Source organism: Blennius ocellaris (genome assembly GCF_963422515.1).
Source record: "Blennius ocellaris genome assembly, chromosome: 12".
Classification (NCBI taxonomy): Eukaryota; Metazoa; Chordata; class Actinopteri; order Blenniiformes; family Blenniidae; genus Blennius; species Blennius ocellaris.
The window spans coordinates 11,665,283-11,685,094 of NC_137661.1; the positions used below are offsets into that span (position 1 = coordinate 11,665,283).

A 19,812-nucleotide genomic window follows, 5' to 3' on the forward strand; every position below is an offset into this window, starting at 1 on the left:
ACAACAGTACAAACTCTTTCTACATAACATATTTTTTTTACAACTTTAGTTGAGATTTTATCCACTAGAGGGTGTGGCATCCCTGCAGGATACATGAGGTAGATTTTCTCCCTCTCTATCATCAACCACACAGATGACAGGTGAAGTAATTACAAACTAGAAGTTTAAGCTTTCTTAGAAAACCATGGTAAGTGAGTCGTGGTTTTATCCACTGCCCTTTGTTTTTAGCATTAGTTTTGCTTACTGTGCAGGAGAGAGAATTCATCCTTCATCCTTTCACTGTCTCAAAGAGCCTTTCTTTAATAGGTTGCTTCATCCTAAGTGGAATGACAGACAAACCACAATTCACAATTCTCTAACAATTGGAAAGACAAATGAAACCATTCCTATGTATATAACCGATTCATCACAATCTCACTTTTCTCTTGTTTTGCTTCGTCTTGTGGTCTGCTCCAGATAAGCAGGTTTACATGACGGTTGCCGTGGACCTGGTCGTAACGGAAGTGGTGGAGCCAGTTCGCTTCTTGTTGGAAACCCTTGTCAGGGTCTACCCCTCAAATGAACGGTTCTGGTATTTCAGTCGCAAGACCTTCAGCGAGACTTTCTACCTCAAACTCAGACAGGTAACTCCACCCAACCTTTGGAATTCTCAAAGAAGCTGAATAAAACATGCTAAATGCTGTTCATATACTCTTGTGTTTCTCTCTGGTTGGTTAAATCATGTGATGTCAAGGCGGTTTCTGACCCACGGGCTGTAAATAATTGATGTCTACTCACTTGACGGTAGCTCAGCTGATAGGGACCACATGTAATCTGAAGAAACACTGATCTGATTATGATTGAGTCATATGAACACTTCTGATTAGATTGGCTCTTTGTTATTGATCGAATCCCGTCTGTGTGACTCGCACGCCATATTCCTCCCCACTGTCCGAGTGTTGTGCTCATCCATCACATAATTTCACAACATGTGTAGTGTGACCTTCTGAACAATGAGAAATCTTCTCTCATATTACAGTTTCATGATAATTGCATAATGAGCTCACCATGCATGATGAGTTGAGTTAACAACTCCATCTTCATTACTGGCACACTTTTGCCTAAAGTTGAGTGTGGGATCCTGTGCACATGTCACAAATGGCCAAAGTCGCAGTGGAAAGCATTATGACACTGGTCCACTGACTGAATCAAACAATATCTGTGGTGCAAATCGACCCTCGCATCAATCTGATTAGCCAGTATGAAGTAAATGAGTAATGCAATGTAGAGCGCTTTGAGTCTCATTGAAAAACACTCTTCATAAAACCGAAGCATTATTATTATTGTTATTATTATTATTATTATTATTATTATTATTATTATCATTATAGTCAAGTGTAAAGAATTCAATAAGACAACTTAAAATCAATCCCATTGAATCGGTGTGTAGACATTGGATACTTTGGAATTTTGTGAATATTTTCTGATTCGTCATCCTCTGATCATCATTATTTATTTCAGCGTTAGCACTGTGTGTGTCACGGCCATATTGAATAACTCCAGGGCTGGTAGTAAGAAACGGCATGAAAGTTGACAGATTTTGCGTCATAGAAGACGCACATTTTTGTTTTTACCAATCGCTTCAAACGTGCCATTTTGTGGCTTCTCCATTGAATTTCAGCTAAATATATAAAGAAAAATAAAATAATTTATATCTATCACTATTGAAAAAGGTCAAATAGGTGTGCAGTACCTATCCACTGATGATTTCATTAGATATTTGTCACTGCATGGTTTGAAAAATCAAATATAAAAAAGCCTCACTCAAAATGTTTTGTGCTAACCCTTAATGTAAATATATTTTAATAAATCTTAACCAGATTTAATCAAGGTTTGAAGATATTTAAAAAATTGGCGACATGGGCAAAATGATACAACTCATTGATGTACAATTCAATGAATGAATGACTTTATCCCGCTATATTGTTTGTACTGATTTAATATCACAGTTTAACACAAGCCATGCAATATCTACTGATATCACTGAAACTATAAAGCTTGACAGCTTGAAGTATCAACACCAGTTGTGAAACCAGACAAGCCTCTCCAAACAGACCAATAACAAATGGGCCGAGTGGATGTGCAGCTTGGAGAGCGAGTGGAATAACAGCGTAGGTCAGGGTGGGCAGCCTGGAGGCATTATGGTGTGTCACCGACCCGTCAGATACTGTCCCCAAGAGAGCTAAAAGACTCGGTTGATGCAAGCTAAAGATCTGGCCTGAAAGATGTAAATACATCATCAGCTGACTTCCATTCCTCTTTCTCCATCTGCTTGGATCTTTACGAAGCTGATATTCCCTCCTCGTATTTCATCGCAATTTACGTGTGTCATCACCCAGTGTTGTGAAATATAGGTTGGTTTTAATCATGCGTAGTGTTTTTTAATGGTTCCTTTACAATCCGAGTTTTATACAATCCAGTGTTGGTGAGCATGATGGCAATCACAGATTGCATAATGAGGACCAAGTTTTTTTTCAATTCATCTCTTTGTGTCGTGTCTGCATGTTCTGCCTGTGCGTGTGTGAATTTTCTTGAGGTACTCCATCTTCCTCTTAACAATTCAAGGATATTAATGATCCATCATACTCGGTTTCTCCAACGTAGGGTCTCAGGGGGCCAAGCATAGAATCTGAATCAGAAACAGATTTATTGCCAGGTATAGTTTACACAATAGGAGGAATTTGTTTCTGGTAGGGTTGGTGCAAATTGTAAATGTATAGAGAAAAAACAAGCAACAATAATAGGTGCGCAAAAATGTAAATATATAGGTGGATTAAGAATTAGTGTCAAAGAAACGAGAGCAAGGAACAATAGGATTTTGGGGGGGAGAGGATGATATGTAGAGCCACACACACTCACGCATAGTGTAACAGTAAAAATATGTTTTGACTGTGGAAAAAACAGGGTACCCAAAGAGAACTGGATGTTTATTTTGATCGGGTTAATTAGTGGCTTCAGGTGTGAGTGTGTGGATGAGTGGTGGTGTGTCTCTCTTTGTTAGCCACGTGGTAGTGTGGCGCCCTGGCCATCTATATGTATGCAATTTGGAAAGAGTTGATACGATGGATGGATGTCTGGTACTTCGAAAACACCTTCATTGTGATTATTGATGTCTAATGGCAGACACCTTACACAATCAATATTGCCCTTTTGAATTTTATCAAACGTGTTTGGAGGGCTGAGAAATAGTGTTTCCTCTCATAACTCCTATCAACACTGGGACACCTCCGCCCGAGCATCTGGTGCAGGTGCTTAAGAGATATAGTTAAGCCATAAGCTTCCTCTCCCCTGTTAAATAACAGATCCCTCTTAGTAGGCTGTAGGGAGGTGGCGGAGCAGAGGAGTGTGGCAAAGCTTAGTATTGTGGAAGCTAATAAGAGGCTCTGTCTCATTATTTGCGTGTGGGTAATTAACAGTGGTGGGGTGACTCGTCTGCTTGATTGCCTCTTTAGTTATCTCTTCAGTGAAGGCAAGAGTGTTGGATTGGTGTTGTGGTTAAGTGTTAATTAAAAGATAATATTGCATGGAGGATTTTGCTGAAGATGATCATCAGAGGTGATGCACTCGCCTATAAAATATCTCGCCCTGTCGTCTTATTTTTCCCAAATGGTCACGATCACCTGGAGAACCACAGACTTATTATCTGCACCGCATTTGAAACAATTTTTTTTCCGCCTGCTTCAGTGAAAAGTCTTCTTCACTTACACATAAGTCTGATGGATGATCAGCAGTATCATCTTCTATTTGTTTTTACTTTTTGTGTGTGTGTGTCTTTTTTGTTTTTTCCAGGATTGAGCTTAGTTTAGATCAGGTCTATGGTGGGTTTGGCTTCTGGGAACTTGTTCTGTCTTAAAATAACTTATTATCTATGTGATGGACGATAAAAAGTTTCCAAATCAGCCTCATCACTTGTAGCTTCTCAGACAAGGAAATTCGCATCAATGTTAGGCCTACCATTTATCACTTTTTTATTCAGGTATGGACAACCACGTGTTTTGCTGAGCTGCTGTAGTTTTCTAATTCACGAGTGCAATAGACACCTCTGCTTCCCACAGTAAACATTCCTAATCCAATATGGCTGTGATGTCTACATACCATTCAGCAGCCCATGCAGCATCTATGTATTTTTGTCATTGGATTCCACCAACCTCGCCCTCCAGGTGAACATTCAGGAAATCGGATATTGTTCTCTTCAATTCATGTGGGATTAACATCAATAAAATCTAGTTAATTTTTTAACCTGACTGTAGATAGGTTGAAACTCATGTCCAAGTAAACAACATACACCTATGAAACATTGCCACAGTTGTTTATTTATTCATTATTCCAGGTTTCTGTTATTTATTTGTGAATATATACTTGAGGTCTTCACAACTTTCCTTTTAATATGATTTGTACTTCCACTGCAGCACTTGGTGTTTACAGTTTACCTGTCGTATCACTAATGAACATCTCAATAAGTCAGATTAAGGACTCTTTTTCGTTTATTTGTGTCAAGATGTTTTAAATACAATTTTCTATCGAAGGACACCGTTTTGAATGTACGTTTTGATGTGTGTACAGCAGGCACCTGACAGAGTGGGTCAAAGCGACGCCGTCTATGAGGTGGTGACTCTTCAAAGAGAGGCAGAAAAAAACAAGGCAGAGAGCAAACAACTGACTTCACCCGCTGAGGAAGAGGAGGTTGATGAAGGTATTGTGGTGGCTTTCTCTCCTTTGTCAGTGTATGCATTCTCCTCATTTCCCCCGGTTTCAGCCTTTCCTAATATTATTTGATTTTTAGTGCTTTATAGGATCAAAAATATTTACCTTTTTATTTTTAAGAACAAACAGGAACTGTGCCACAAATCAGCCTCCATGCCTCCTCATGCCAGAGCTACTGAACGGTGCTCTGATCCCTCAGATGACGCAGCACTCATAATTTTAAATACACTTTGCCAAATGTGGGTTTTTTTTTCCAGGGAGGGGCATTGGGGTTCTGCCACAGCTGTAGAACACCTGTGTCCTCACTTCCCCCTCAATTCTTAATCACACTTCAGACACACATAATGCACCCGCCTCTTCATATTGGGGGTTGTGGTCTTCTCCGAGCTGATTTGCTGGGGCCTCCTCGGTGGTACTGGGGTGTTGGACGCATAGGCGGTATGGTCCAGATGCACTTGCCCCGAGAGCCACACACACATTCACACACACACACACACACACACACATGGAAGTACACTGAGTCTGAAATGGAGGTTTAGCAACACACATCACTTGGGTGTTTCTTTTGCATGGCCGTGTCACATGCATGTGAATACTGTTTAGTTGCAGACATTGATCAGTAATGAAGTCTAACTTTGCTTAGGCCCATAAACCTCAGCAAGTGTGCACATTAATGTGTGGTTGAAGTTGTTTTTATGCCTCGTGGGTAAGTGAGTGTGGCAATTTGTGTGATTTCAGTTGCGTATATTGGGTGTGATTCTGTGTTTGGCGACAGGTTTGGTGTATGTGCTACACTCTGCACAGCAATAAGCTACAGGCACAATCTTGGGGGTTTTGGAGAGTTATTTGTGTGATTATGCACGCTTGTGTATTTGCTCGTGTGTCAAGTGTGTGGAGCATCATTGCAGTGCTATAAGCCAGAAATCCTGTTAGGGCTTGTTAGTTTATGGCATTGCAGTGTCAAACAAACCCTCACAGACCCTGTTTGAGGCGAAATAAACAGGCTTCTCCAACCAAAAAGACCCTACAATAAAACATGTTTTGCTAAGACGTCCTGTTATATTACAAAGATTAAGAAACAGAAATATTATTGCTGCTTGAGATTAAAAAAAAATAATGCTTGTTGATGAAATAAGACAATAATATGAAACAAAATATCGGCAACAGTTGTGTTTTCTTCATGTTGTATGGAATATTTTTCGGTAAATCTGTACAAGTCTACATAATACCACCTGGCTGCTTTGCACCTTGTTGAAAACGGCTAAATTATTGAATTTCAAATTGACCAGTTGCATGCGGGTAGCCACAATAAAGTCACCATTTAACCTTAAACAGCAGCATTGTCAACAGGATGGAAGCAAAAGTGGAGTTACATTAACAGCAGCGACACTGGCTGCAAGACCCCAGTGGTTCCCAAACATGACCCAGTTTTAACCCACCAATGTAAACAGGACTGGCATGTCCAGCTGGCCACTGGCCTGCTAGTGGATGTATTGCAGATTAGAGTTGGCAACAGGCTGCATGCTGTATTGTAGAGGTGTGGATAACGATGCACATTCCCATCTTCAATTAACTCAAATGTGTATGCACATATGCATAAATGTGGTTATTTTTATATCCCTTTTGGATTTTATACATCCAAACATCACCATTTTACACTATTTTTACACTACAGCCATTTGGATTTTATTGAACATTATATTTTTGACCTGACATGTATTAGCATTAAGTTTACATTAAAATAGCCCATAATCACTTTTTTGTGATTGGTTTTTTGATATAAATCCTAGGATGTAGCTTCATTTAATCTTACAGTATATTTTTTTGAAAATATATGCACTACACTGACCTAAGCACAACAGTGCCCCCCCCCCCTTTTTTTTTTTGAAAGTAAAATATACATGTGGAAAAGAAATTTAAACATTTTAAACATGAAATTAAGCCTTTTTTTTTTTTTTTTAGCACAGGAGGAGTATCTTCATTTTCCTTGTTTTATTCCCCTCCTCTTTGCTCCTGCCAAAAGCTTTCTGCTTTTTTCACCTTGAAGCGCTAAAAGGTATCAGCAGAACAGGCGAAGTATAGGTGGCTATCCCACGTCTATCCTCAGATCCGCTCGCGAGTCACGAGTCGGCCACCGAGGCTCGAGGTGACAGCTTTCAGCTAGCGCTGTGGGAGCCATTCACAAGGACCCTCCCCATATTGCCCATCTCCTCTCCCAGAGCTGGAAATTGGAGGCGCTCAGGGCTGAGGAGCTGGAGGTCACTCTGATTGTGTACAGAAATGAATGCACTCCAAGAGCAGATGCCACCGCTGTGCATGCACACATTCAGTTCATGTGGCTATTTTTTTTTTCCCCCCGCGGATACTGTAATGTGGAAAATAGGACTCAAGTTAACGTTCGAATTTCCCTGTCTTTCCTTTCATAGCTTGCTTTGTGATTGTTTGAACAAATGTTCTATTCACACGCAAACTGTTCTCATACATAAGTGTGTCTGTACGGCGGAGTGAAAGCGAAAGCGATCTCCAATAACTTGAGCACGCACAAAAGCCAATCACCTGCGTGAAAGTAATCCAGCAGTGAGTGTGAAGTTCCTTTCCAGATTAAAAGGTAACAGTAATGGCCTCTGTCTTCCCAGCTTCTTTCATCACCTGGTAAGCTGGCAGTGACATCAGGCTCACGCTTTGCTGCCACGTGGCCTTTGCAAATCTGAGGACAGAGGCAGGAGCTTTGTGTTGGGGCGAGACCATTTGAAAGGACTCATCAAGCATTTATAAAGTGCTGAAAAGCTCCCGCTGAGGCAGTGAGGATGTATAGGAGCCGCAGTGCATTGAGCATAGTGGCTGCATGTGCCAGAGGAAAATATCTTAACTCATTAATAAATGTCAAGGCCTTCGTCGTCTTCAGTGGGAGTAAATGATTCCTTTCAACATTTACAAGAGCTGTTTCTGGTGGGCTTTGTTGTCAAGATATCAGTAAAAACCAGTGCCGTTCCCCGAGAATTCGACAGCTTCTGTTGTGTTACTTTTATGTGGGGGTTTTTTTCCTGATCAATCTTGCTGTGTTCACTAAGAGCCTTAAAAAAATACAAATGGACTCGTCTAAATCTATCTTAATCAAGCAAGCCTTCAATTTCTTCAAAGACGAAGGCAAGAAACTTTCATTTTGCTACTGAATCTCTGCATTTTACATCATTGGATTGAATGATAAAACAAATAATTGTGTTTATACCAGAAGCAGGATCTTTCCTGTTTCATGTTTTAAATCAGTAATGAGTCCTTACAAATCACAAGTAAACTCAAATTGATCTCATTTCAAAACGGAAACAGGTTGCAGATAGAGCAATGAGTTATTTTCTTTTACAGGAAAACTAAATCTTTAAAACACTTAAGCCATATTCAAACAGCCTAATCTTTCTAATGCCCTGTTGAGATATGAAAGTGTCCAGTAGTTTCACATAAACCCAGTAGATGAATGAAATTGAAATATTTCCTCTGTGTTGATCAAAATTATGAAATCAAGGCAGAAGAGCAGTAATTACTGAGGCATTGTCTAAGTTAACTTATAATTGGAAATCCATAATGGTTATTATTAACCTTTTCAAAAAGTAAGCGATATTGAGTTGTTGTACCGAACAACTCAACTAGTTTGTGAACTTGTGTGTTTCAGTTTAACTCTCTCCCTCAATTAATTTCCCCATTGGTGTAGTGTTCCACATTTGTCTCAATTATTCACTCATGAGCTACAGTTTGGTGTTTAAAAGGCGGATTTGTTTTTCCAGGAAACAGGGGTTTTCTGAAATAATAACAACAAAAGCTAAAGTATCCCTCCACTAAAATACAAACAGTTTCATCCATTTTCTACACGCGAGGGCAGGACACACCCTGGACGGGTTGTCAGTCCTGTGGCATTGGCAGTGTCTGTGCTGAGATGAATTCATCTCATAAGTGCTTCTGTACCCATACACAAGTCGTCTGATAGTTTGTGAGACAGACAAGTGGCAATCAGCACAGCAAGCATGAATAATGAAAGGTGTAGGCACTCCACACGCACCCTTGCCTCTTGTTAACTACCGTATGTGCTACGAGTATGAGCAGATTTTCGAATGCTCAGTAAAATGTCATGAGGTAAGGCTGCTTGAGGTCCTGAGCTTGTCAGCATAATTAGTCCGGACGACATGTCCTATCACTTTGATGGCGTGCTTAATTAGTTAATCGAAAAAGAAAAAAGAAGCTCAACAAATACTGTTTACACTGTTTGGTCCATACATGCTTTGTCTATTTAGTGTTTGAGGAACTGTATGAAGTCATGTGTGCAAAGTTTCTAGGTGTCAGACGTGATCAGTTTCGTGCTCTCAGTGTGTAACTGGTTGTCCTGTGCTTTTGCAGAGAGTGACAGTGAACTCTCCAGTGGGACAGGAGACGTCTCCAAAGATTGTCCTGAGATAATACTGGAGTCCTGGGGAGGAATCCTGAACAGATGGTACGTCTTCTTCCAGCGAGCCTTTAGCTGTTTTGCAAAAGCACAAAGATGTGACACAATAATGCTGCAAAGTAAATCAGGCACAGCCTGTGATTTACTGTACCAAGCCATGGTTTCTTTCTTTTTTTTTTGCATCCCAGTTCATATGGATTTCTCGCTTGAAACTTTGATCAAGTATGCAATTCATATCAAATGTGCCTTTAAAGTCACAAGTCAGTCCAGCACTGCGTATATCTTCGGTATTCACTGTCACTGTGCCATCGTGCAACATTTAGAGCACAGAGTGAGAACTAAAAACGTCCAGCTGCATTTTGAAATTAATGAGGTTGTTCAGTTGGATACAGTGTGTGACACAGCTGATTGGTTTTCTCTGTGTATGTTTGTGACTGTACCAGGCATGGGAACCTGTCCACTCGTCCAAAGGGTTTGCCATCATTGGTCCGCAGTGGCATTCCTGAAGCACTCAGAGCTGAAGTCTGGCAGCTGCTGGCTGGTTGCCACGACAACCATGACCTGCTTGAGCACTACCGCATTCTCATCACAAAGGTAAATGCATGGGGGCGGTGGAGGCCCGTCGGGGAAGTTGCGTTTACGATATGGCGTCTACTACATAGTTTGTGCTTTTTCTTACCTTGGAGGCTCACATGACATCCTTGCAATGACCCACGTCCAGATTTACTCTTTAGAATTAGTCTGCAAAAATCAATACGTTAACGCGGGTTTATTCATCGTCGTGATTAATCCTATTGCAACTTATTCACATATTTATGCAGCGCAGAAATCCCTGGATCGTCTCCGGCAACTCAGATTATTCGGAGTAGACTTACTGTGGGTTCACGCTGCCACGCATACACAAATGGACAATTGTTCTGGTAGCAACGGATCCAACGCCATATGGAAGACGCAAATCGGCAAATTTGAGTACAAATACCCCCGCGACGGAGTGATTGACCGACATAAAGTATTGTATGCACTCACAGTAAGGAGTTTTCTTTTCACCAAAGCAAGTTCCTCTTGCTTGTTTGCCATAATATGACGTGTTATTTTGTGCAATTCGAATTTGCTTGTTGATCGTATTTTAACATTCTGTTTTGTGGATGTTATTGGCGCCTTGTCTTGCCCATTCATCGTGGTGGCGCTTTGTGCTGGTTTATTGACGACCATGTGGAGAAGAGCTGCAAGATCAGGTTGCTGTCATAAAACTAAATGAGAGTTCTTTTTTTACCTAATCATTCGTGCACAGTGATTTGTCTTACCACCATCACTGATACTGCCGTTCATTAGAGTTGGCCTTTTGATCCGTGTGTCAAGTTGTAGCACGTTTTAATTTAGCGGTGACATTTAAATTCATGCAGCGCTGTCTCAGGACTATTACAGCTCGTGCTGGCCGTCTGGCCTCCAACCGAGCCTGCATAAAGCTAAAGTGAAGTTTTAAACCTTTAATACGTAACTGTTGATTGTTCGGCAGACCATGTTCATAAGAAACTCATTGGTGCAGTTGTTTAAAGACGCTTTCATACAGCGTTGTGACACTCTGCACATTAAGATGAGATCTCCTGCAGGATTCATTTATGATTTGTCACGTAGCTAATGCATATTTGCTTTGCTTTTTTTTTTTTTTTTTACAAATCAACAGCTGCAAAAATGAAGTCCTCCTACATTGGTTACTTCTGCGTTACACAAGCCCGTACATGTATCATACAAAGAAGCATTTTATATTATTTTTTATCAACATCCCAAACTTACCAGCACTTACTGGAATGAAACTGGACTAAATTGGTCTGAAACAAATAAACCAAATAACACAAACTGACCCTGTCAATTAGCATCTCGTGTCCATATGGTCACTAGTGTTCTGGACAGTGATGTTGAAGGTTAAACATTTTCTCTGCATCGCTCAGCATTTTTCACACTTTTTGTTTGCAAACACATGAAATAAAGGGTACTCTTATGCTTACATTTACAACAACTCATGTTGTCAGTGTGAGTTTCTACCTCAATATATGAAATAATCACAAATTTGGATACTGTGTGATATACTGAATATCAGGATGGTGCACAGTATGTCGAAAAGTTCGAACTTTCATTTCCTCAAAAGACAAGGTTTTAGTATTTTTGTTTTGAATTACTCTTTCTTATAGAATTCCATCACAATTGTTGAAAAGTGATTGTGGGAGCGTTAGTCATATGAAGACATTGTTTTGTGCAATATCTGCATTCACTGCATGGGACTCAAACTATATGCAATTTTGCCATATTGTGATCACTTCAAACTAGTGACACACAATTTGACGACTGCTTGATATACAGTATTGGAACCTCAGGTTTATTTAACGCTGCTTTCTGCAGATGTAGCTTTTCAAATGTATATCATATTGTTTTAAATGTATATTTTAAACCGTAGCTGTCTTATCGGTTAGTTCATGATCTAAAGTGAAAACTATAATTTCCAATTTACGATGAAAGCCGTTGAAGATGTTTGTAAACCAGTTAGGAAAGTGTCGAAGCTCCCTGAACCACAGACCACCCCTGTACATTTCAACAATCTTTACCTTTTTTATTGGCAGTTTTCTACCATTATTTTATAGAGTTATGTTTGTCACAGTCACTGCTTATGTTGCATCAATGCTATATCTCTGCATGACTTTGTTTAGTTTCTTTTTTTTTTCATGTGGGCCATGCTTTTTTTTTTCCCTCTTTGTGTCTCCCCCCCCCCCCCCCCCCCCCCCTCCTCCTCACTCCCTTTCTTTAGTCCTTGGCTCTTTGTTACATAAGAGTGAGCCTCTGCACTTTAGCTCATTTATCATTTATTCCCCAGCTGGGCCACACCCACATATTCTGTCTTGCTGGAGAAGTGATGGTATTGATAGGTGGTTAGCGAGGCTATTAATAGCGGCGCCAAATGAATGGAACTGAGGGAAGATGAAGGAGGGAGGCAATGAAGGAGCCGAGGCAAATGACGACACCGGTGGAGGTGATGTGGAGCTTATTAATGTCTGTTGTCTTGGCTCAGTGACAACGCTAATGCTAATTGAATTGTAAATAATTGGACTGTCGGTCCTAAAGATTCGCGTCGGTGCTCTGTCACACCAGATATCCTGCAAGGAAGGATCGACAGAAACACTTTTGGACTCTTGAGTCTTTTGCCATTGGGGAAAAACGCTGCGTTAAACTAGCTAGGTAATCCTGTGTCGGACATGTGGCCCGTGGCTCGCCATGGATTTTGATATCATTGAACACAAGTGTCATTTTCAGGGTTGTGCGACTCACATTTAAACACACACAAACACACGCACACACACACACACACACACACGCGCACCATAACCTCAGGGCATCTGAGACATTCACAAATAACCCTTTTCTCAGCTGACACAGCACTATGTTCGGAGTCCCGGGTTGAGGGTTTGCTGGTGACATTTGAACAACCTTTTCACATCCCTGGAGCCGAACAAGCCCAAGGTGTGCTGCCACGCTTGAACCCACCGCTTAAAAAAGCTCAACCAGCTATTTCCAGACTGTTCAAAAAAAAAAACAATCTCTCTCACAACTCAGCCAGTGCGTTAGCAGGGGTCAGGATGGTTCCCTGGATTCGATGGTAGTCATCAGAGGTTTCAAATGGGGCTTTCTCCATATACCTCCCATTGGATATCGCTCAACATCGTTCAGGGGGGTGCTGTTTCATCTTTCAGTCTTTGTGCATGTGTCACCCTCCTAAAACTAATTTCTATACGTGACGACAGTAAACGAGAATTACGAGTCGAGCTTTGATAACATGTCTTGATCTGGGTTTAACAGCATCACAATCAGCACCTCATTTTAAAGAAGAGGTGAAAAACAAACCCGGGGATGTCTTCTTTTTGTTGATTCAGCTAAGTTTCGTAGATGCATAATTTTATCTTATTAGAAGGTGAAAATCTTTACGAGTCTTGTTACATATCACTTTATTTGGGAAAAGAAGGCGTGTGTGTTGCCCCAGCCATGACACCAACCCGGCGATGACATTTAACGTATGTGTGCAATCAAAGGTAGCATCAGGCATGCAGGCAGGCTGGAATAATAAGACACCCACGGTTGTTAACCCACATACAGACAGATACATGGAGTGCAATGTACATAAAATAGGCTGCCATGGTAACTGCGAGGGTCTCTTTGCTTGAATTTGTCTCCATGACAATCCTGGGTCTCCTTTCACCTTTGTCTCAACATTCGGCTTTCGTTAATTAAGTACTTGATATTTGGATAATTGGAAGCTGGGTTGGTGGCTGACTCTTTATACATTTAATTCAGTCCTTCTTCAGCCTTTCAGCACTGAGTACAGCCATCACTGTACAACGCGGTTCCATGGTAGTTCAAATATTAGACATTGTCACTCTTCTGTGTATCTTTTCTCCTTTGCTGCATTGATACGGGACATATTGAGTCACATTATCGGGATGAATAAGAACCTTTTTTTTCTTTTTTTTACTGTGTATTGAAAATAAAATTGTTCTTGTTTGGTTTTCTTTGAGTAGCAAATTTTGCATTGGTTCAGCTTTTTTTTTTTAAGGGATGACTAATGAATTTCACTAGCTATTGAACAATCAGATGAATATAAATCACTCAACCCAAACTAATTCCAAAAAGTGTTGCTGACGCAGTGCCTCTCCAGTAACCACTTCTTGATGCACTATAACATTTTCTGAACATTTTCTGTCATTTGATATGGCGATATCCTGTAAAAGTGATCGCCAGATTGTATATATGCAGTATAGTTCAACCTTCTAACTGCACCGCATTTTCACAGTACAGCCAAGCAACACCACCTCCATTCTCCAATGCTTTACAATATAGGTCTATTCACAGCAGCCCTTCCCTCAACAATCTGTGTGGCTCCATAATGCATCCTCCCATCCACAGCAGGAAACCCGTAGGCACTATTAAAGGACACATTGCTTTCCATCCTTAGCTTCAGGAATATCTATATCTGGAAATGAAAAGCAAAAAAAAATGTCTGAGCCCTCGTCTTCTCATAATTTTGATCTAAATTAACAAGTCAACTGGAGTTTTTAAACAAGGAAATGATGTGAAGAAGAGAAGTTTGGATTGATTGGGTTAGTATTTCCACTATCATGCAGTACTTAATGCCATGTACATTGTATGTAGTTGAACTGATCTATTCAGTGTTTATTGATTTAATCCCAAGATGAAGGCAGAATTCCTGGTGTTGTAAAAAAAAAGAAGTCATACAGAACGTACAGTGACTGTACAGCAGTGAGTGCTTGTGTGTATAAACACACCCTCCTCGCCATAGTGTTGGTGATATGACGGCTTGCGTTGGAGAGATGGAGCCTCCAGCATCTTCTCCGGCCACAACCCTGGAGTGTGGAAGCCCCTCACACCGACTGTAGCCTCACAGCTGGAGTGCTGCCCTGCTGCTTTGTCCTCTGTCCTGCAGGGTTGCACTCACTTGTATCTCCCCGTTCAGTAACTCTGCAAATGGTCAACGTTCTTTAAATGTTCATCTGGCTATTGAAATGATTTCGACTGGATTTACTCGGATGCAATTCAACCATTTAGCGTAGCCAACAAGATGCATCCAAACAGATAATAGTGAAAAATGCAAACTTGCCTGCATTTTATACAGTATGACTTTGTAATACACGATATGTCTTGAACTAGATGGCGCAAGGACAATAGAAGCGGGAGAATAATGAATATGAATATCTCAACCTGGATGGTGAAGCAGGTCTTGAGATTAAAAGAAGATGTTGATTTCAGCAGGCTGTCTGTCTTTCACCTTTTGATTCTTTTTTTTAATTTTATTTTATGTTAAGCATATCTTTATTATTTTTAATATTCACACAACAATACAGCACACAACAATTTGAACAATTTAAAAATATGGCATTATTGAAAAAAATAAGAAAATACACCCACAAATATTCACCAAATTTCTGAGCAATAAATGAAGAGAAAATAAATAAATAAGTAAATACATAAATGAAAATACTCATTGACAATAATGATGAATAATAATATTCTCAATATAAGGTATAACATATACTTTCATCAAAGAAAACAAAAACAAAACAAACAAAAAAACAACAAAACTTTTATATAAATATCTTTATCATCTCACTCTCCCTTTTGCTTCTTTTTATTTTGACACCACACTGATGGAGAAAATGACAGCAGTTGTTTTTTTTTTTCATATAATTTTCTAATGTAATCAGATATTGGGAGATGAACAGCACTCTTCTCAGACTTGCGGTTTTTACAGCTTGGAGCTGGCCTGTGTTTGCACAGTAACGTGTTCACCGTCGAACAACCCTTAAATTGTTAAATGTTTAGTTCCATCGGGGGATACAACTTGACTGGATTGAGGGAAATCTTGCTTTCCATTGTAGATTAATCCACACGGCCTGTGTACAAGGTGCAGTGCAATATATCTATTTACATTAATTTATTTTACACGTCTGCTCGTGACTGTTTTGCATAAGGATGACATTAAAACAGAAGATCTGAGGTTTGAGTACTTCATTTATGGCAATTTTCTTTCTTTCTTTTTTTTGGGGGAAGAGGGAGGCTCTACACGAGTTAGTTCTATGTTCTATAAATATTAGTTTCCTGTTTGCTAAGCTGGTTTAGTTGTGGTTCGTTGACTGTGCCAGCTAAAGGTTTGTGTCCAAGCAGTGAACCAGCACTGATCTGCCCCACTAAACACCTATCTTTTCATATCACCACCCTCCCATTGAAAAGGCTTGTCAGTAAACAGAGGGGTCCCATAGAATGGAATATATTTATATTTTCCCCCTCAGGCATTCCGAGTTCTCAGATGATACTTGATAACAAGGCTCTCAAATGCAAAAAAACGAAAAAGAGAAACCAAGCATTTAATTATTCAGTGAAGTCTCCTAACAATAAAAGTGCATCAGGGTATGTGAGGTGTGTAAGAAAAGGACTGCACGGTTACAAAATTACAATGTTACATTTAGCTGTTGTGTATAGAATCCCAACAACCTTTGTATTGATTTTCCAATTAATTGTAAGTCGGTTGTGCCAATGTTGGATTCTGGCTTGGTTTGACTTTCCTACCACTCACTTATCTATCTCGATATTGAAAATTGATAATAGCACTACTGCCAAGGGCTGATTCTGGTGACTAACTTCTCTGTCAACTAAACATTCATTTGAATTCAGAATAGTCATCGAGTCTAAAAATGTAGAAAATGATCAGAATGTGTCATTATGTATTCACGTTCAACCCGTTGGCTCCCTGAACGGTTTACCTTCATCAACAATAATTAGAAGCTCATTGATGTCATGAGGTGTATTGTCTTCTCAGACTGGGCGACGGCCCGGCGTCTCCGAATACACAATGTCACACGCTGAAATGAGTTTTGTTAAGGTTGGGGTATGAAGAATACTGAACGCAAACTGAGGCGCCAGTATCAATTCACGCTCGAAGGGTGCCAGATTTGACGTAGTTAATCAGTCACTGATCTTCTGCGAAAGTAAAGTGGTAACACTTCACCTCATTAATGACTGTGCTCAGCACAAGCCTCCTGGCCAGACGTCTTTAATGTCGATGTAAACGCCCTGCTTATGCTAACATGTTGCTGTTGAGACTGAACCTGGCAGGGGCCCAGGGCTGGAGGAGGGCAGGACGCTGGGAAGCAGGGAAAGGTGAATCAGCCTCCACCTTTGTTTCCAAGTGGCCCCGCTGGCTTTGTTTTGGAGCAGAATGAATTATTAACGGTGGCCTTCTGGTCGTGTTTTTCATCAGTGTCCACCTCCAACAGCAAAGAGCAGTGTGCTGAGAGATCTCCATTGACTGGCTCTTTTTATAGTGACAGACCTGTCTACCCAAACTCTTTTTTAGGCCTCATGTTCTTTCTTATTTTTAGCACCCCTTTCTGTCCATCTCCCTTTATTCATAGCATATTTTTAAGCAAAATAACCACTTAAAACTAAGTCAAACTCATTTTGACATTGGCATATTTAACAAGTTATGACATTTAAGTATATTATTATTTGAGTTATATCTGTTTTGATGGCATGATAGTGAACAAACCAAAAATTAACCTGATGTGCTTTACATTTTTTTTCTGAATTTAACCCTATATACAACTGGAAATACCATAGGGGCGCATTTACCTCGTCATACTGTACTTTCAATGTACTACAGACATGTGACTCACCATTCACCTCACAAATGCTTTGTGTTATGAGTAGTTTATGGCCTGGTGCAATCCATGTACAAAAAGAAAACTTCACTCTTCTTCTACAAGTTAGATACTTTCTCAATCTTCCATGACAGTTGGACCTACTGTATATTGTTTCCTGCCAGTTAATTTCATCCAATTTTTTTTCAGTTTAGTTCTAGAAGTCTGTGTTTCAATTACATAATCTACCACTCATTTGTTTTATTTGGGACACTTTTTTTTTTTTCCGAAAATTGAATGAGGACTGCTACGACTGTTTCAACTCTGGTTTTTTGTTAAACCACAAAATATGATGATAAAAGGCAGATCTGGTTTTGTCTCGACCTTCAGTGTGATGGACCGGATCCTGTTTGTGGCAGGAAGGACCTCTGGTGCAGCAACAAGTCTGCCAAATCTACAATGCCTATTGAAATAACAGATTGACCAATTTAAAATAGGTAGTCAGAGAGAGATTTTAATATTTTGTGGAACTCGGAAAGCAGTTCAACAGGAACAGATGCCTATAATTTGATTGCAGCATATTACGACAATGAGTTGCTACTTCCTCTGCATTTAAAACTTTCCAACCAGTTTTTGTAGTTTGAGTTGGGGGTTGTTTTTTTTTTTTTTTTTTCCCCCATTGACAATAGGTTTGTCAAACACTTGGATTCCCAGGAGTGGCAAACCAGTATTATAGCATTCTTACATGATTAATCATCTGAAAGGCTTGTTGCTTTGTACAGATTTGATTCCTGCATATATTTCTCTCTCTGCTTAGATCTGCTAAACTACCATTTTTTTCCCACTACTTTTGTCACTGGACTTGCTTTTATCATGATTCCTCCTTTCAAACATTCAATCTACTTCTGTTGGAGGACCTGCAGGGTTCTTTCCAAAGCGGACATGTTATATCCAACTTGCAGCCACCCACCACTAATCACTAATACTTAGATATGATGCAAATTATAATCATTGTGAACAAAGTTGTGTGGAATCTTCTTTTTCAAAATGAGCTGCCAAGCCATGAAACTTGGCTTGTGATTTGATTCCATCTTTTGCTTTGGCAGTTTTCTGTTATTTGCTTTGCTTTTTATCATCTGTTGGCCAAAGGATGTACTCAACTGTCCGAAATGCCTGGCAACTGTAACTAAGGAGTAGGTATAATTGTGCTAAACTGTTGGTTATGTAAAGCATTACGAAAAAGTGAGCAGAAGGCTTCTGATTGGAGGAAAAAGAGACGACTAATTTTGCAGAAATGCTGTCCTGCATATTTCAAAATATGTACCGTTGGTTATGAATCTGTCAAGTTACATTCATGTTGACAGTTTTTGACACCAATAGAAATGTCTTAGCTATTTTTTTTTTTAAAGGACAGTCACAAAAAGGACTCGTATTGTCAATAATCTACCATTTTTGTAATTTAATCTGCTGTATCATAACTTTTTTTTATTTTGTGATGCTGTTGTTTTCATATATAATTTTAATAATTTACTTTTAAATTATAAACCATTCTGTGTTGATGAATGAAAAACGAAACGGAGTATAAAAAAAGAACTTAAGCAAACAGAAAATACATAGTGAAGGGTAAGTCATATGTAAACAGGAAATGTATCCAATTTTACTTCTGGGAGAAAGCCAGTCTGAGAGACACGGTGATGTAGCAGAGAGCCTCAGGTGCAGCTGGGAGGGGAGGAGGCAGGGCGATGAACGAGAAGCCGAGTGTGTGTGTGTGTGTGTGTGTGTGTGTGTGTGTGTGTGTGTGTGTGTGTGTGTGTGTGTGTGTGTGTGTGTGTGTGTGTGTGTGTGTGTGTGTGTGTGTGTGTGTGTGTGTGTGTGTGTGTGTGTGTGTGTGTGTGTGTGTGTGTGTGTGTGTGTGTGTGTGTGTGTGTGTGTGTGTGTGTGGAAAGAGAGAGACTTGAGCATACAAGCTGGAGTGATCAGAGGGAGGGTGGTGGATAGGAGAGAGAGAGAGAGAGAGGGAGGGGGAGAGGGAGGGGGAGAGGGAGAGGGAGAGGGAGAGGGAGGGAGGGAGGGAGGTGTAAGCCAGTCACAGCATCTCTCCTCACTGCACCAGGGCTGAGGGACTCTTCGTCCCCTCGCTTCCCTCGCTGCAGATTTAACTCATTTCCATCACGCGCAGTCATCTTTTTTTTTTTTCCCTCGCATTGTAGTCGCCGCTTTTGACAGAAGCATAGCATTCATCTCCTTCAGTCTGCCAGGATCCGAGGATTTACGTACGAAAATGTGCTTCTTTCCTGCTCATCGAAACTAAAGGGGGACATCTGCAAAGGGCAGCGTTTAAAAACTGGGACTGGCAGTGACTTGATCTTTTCTTCATGCCGTTGGAGCGGATTCCCCTTTTGTTGTTCTGCTGGTGTGTTATTCAGGGCAACGGACAGAGGC

At 40.2% G+C, this 19,812-nt stretch overlaps 1 protein-coding gene across 3 annotated transcripts in view; it reads left to right on the forward strand.

The window, feature by feature from the left end:
* Window positions 1–19,812, forward strand: part of rabgap1l (RAB GTPase activating protein 1-like) — a 100,404-nt gene that overhangs the window by 18,803 nt on the left and 61,789 nt on the right. For 2 of the 3 annotated variants that reach the window (XM_080506631.1, XM_080506632.1), the window contains exons 10-13: window positions 457–623; window positions 4,603–4,732; window positions 9,130–9,223; window positions 9,619–9,769. In XM_080506631.1, the coding sequence (XP_080362757.1) occupies window positions 457–623; window positions 4,603–4,732; window positions 9,130–9,223; window positions 9,619–9,769 (542 nt within the window). The remainder of the gene's footprint in view (window positions 1–456; window positions 624–4,602; window positions 4,733–9,129; window positions 9,224–9,618; window positions 9,770–19,812) is intronic. The other variant, XM_080506633.1, reaches the window with a different exon arrangement.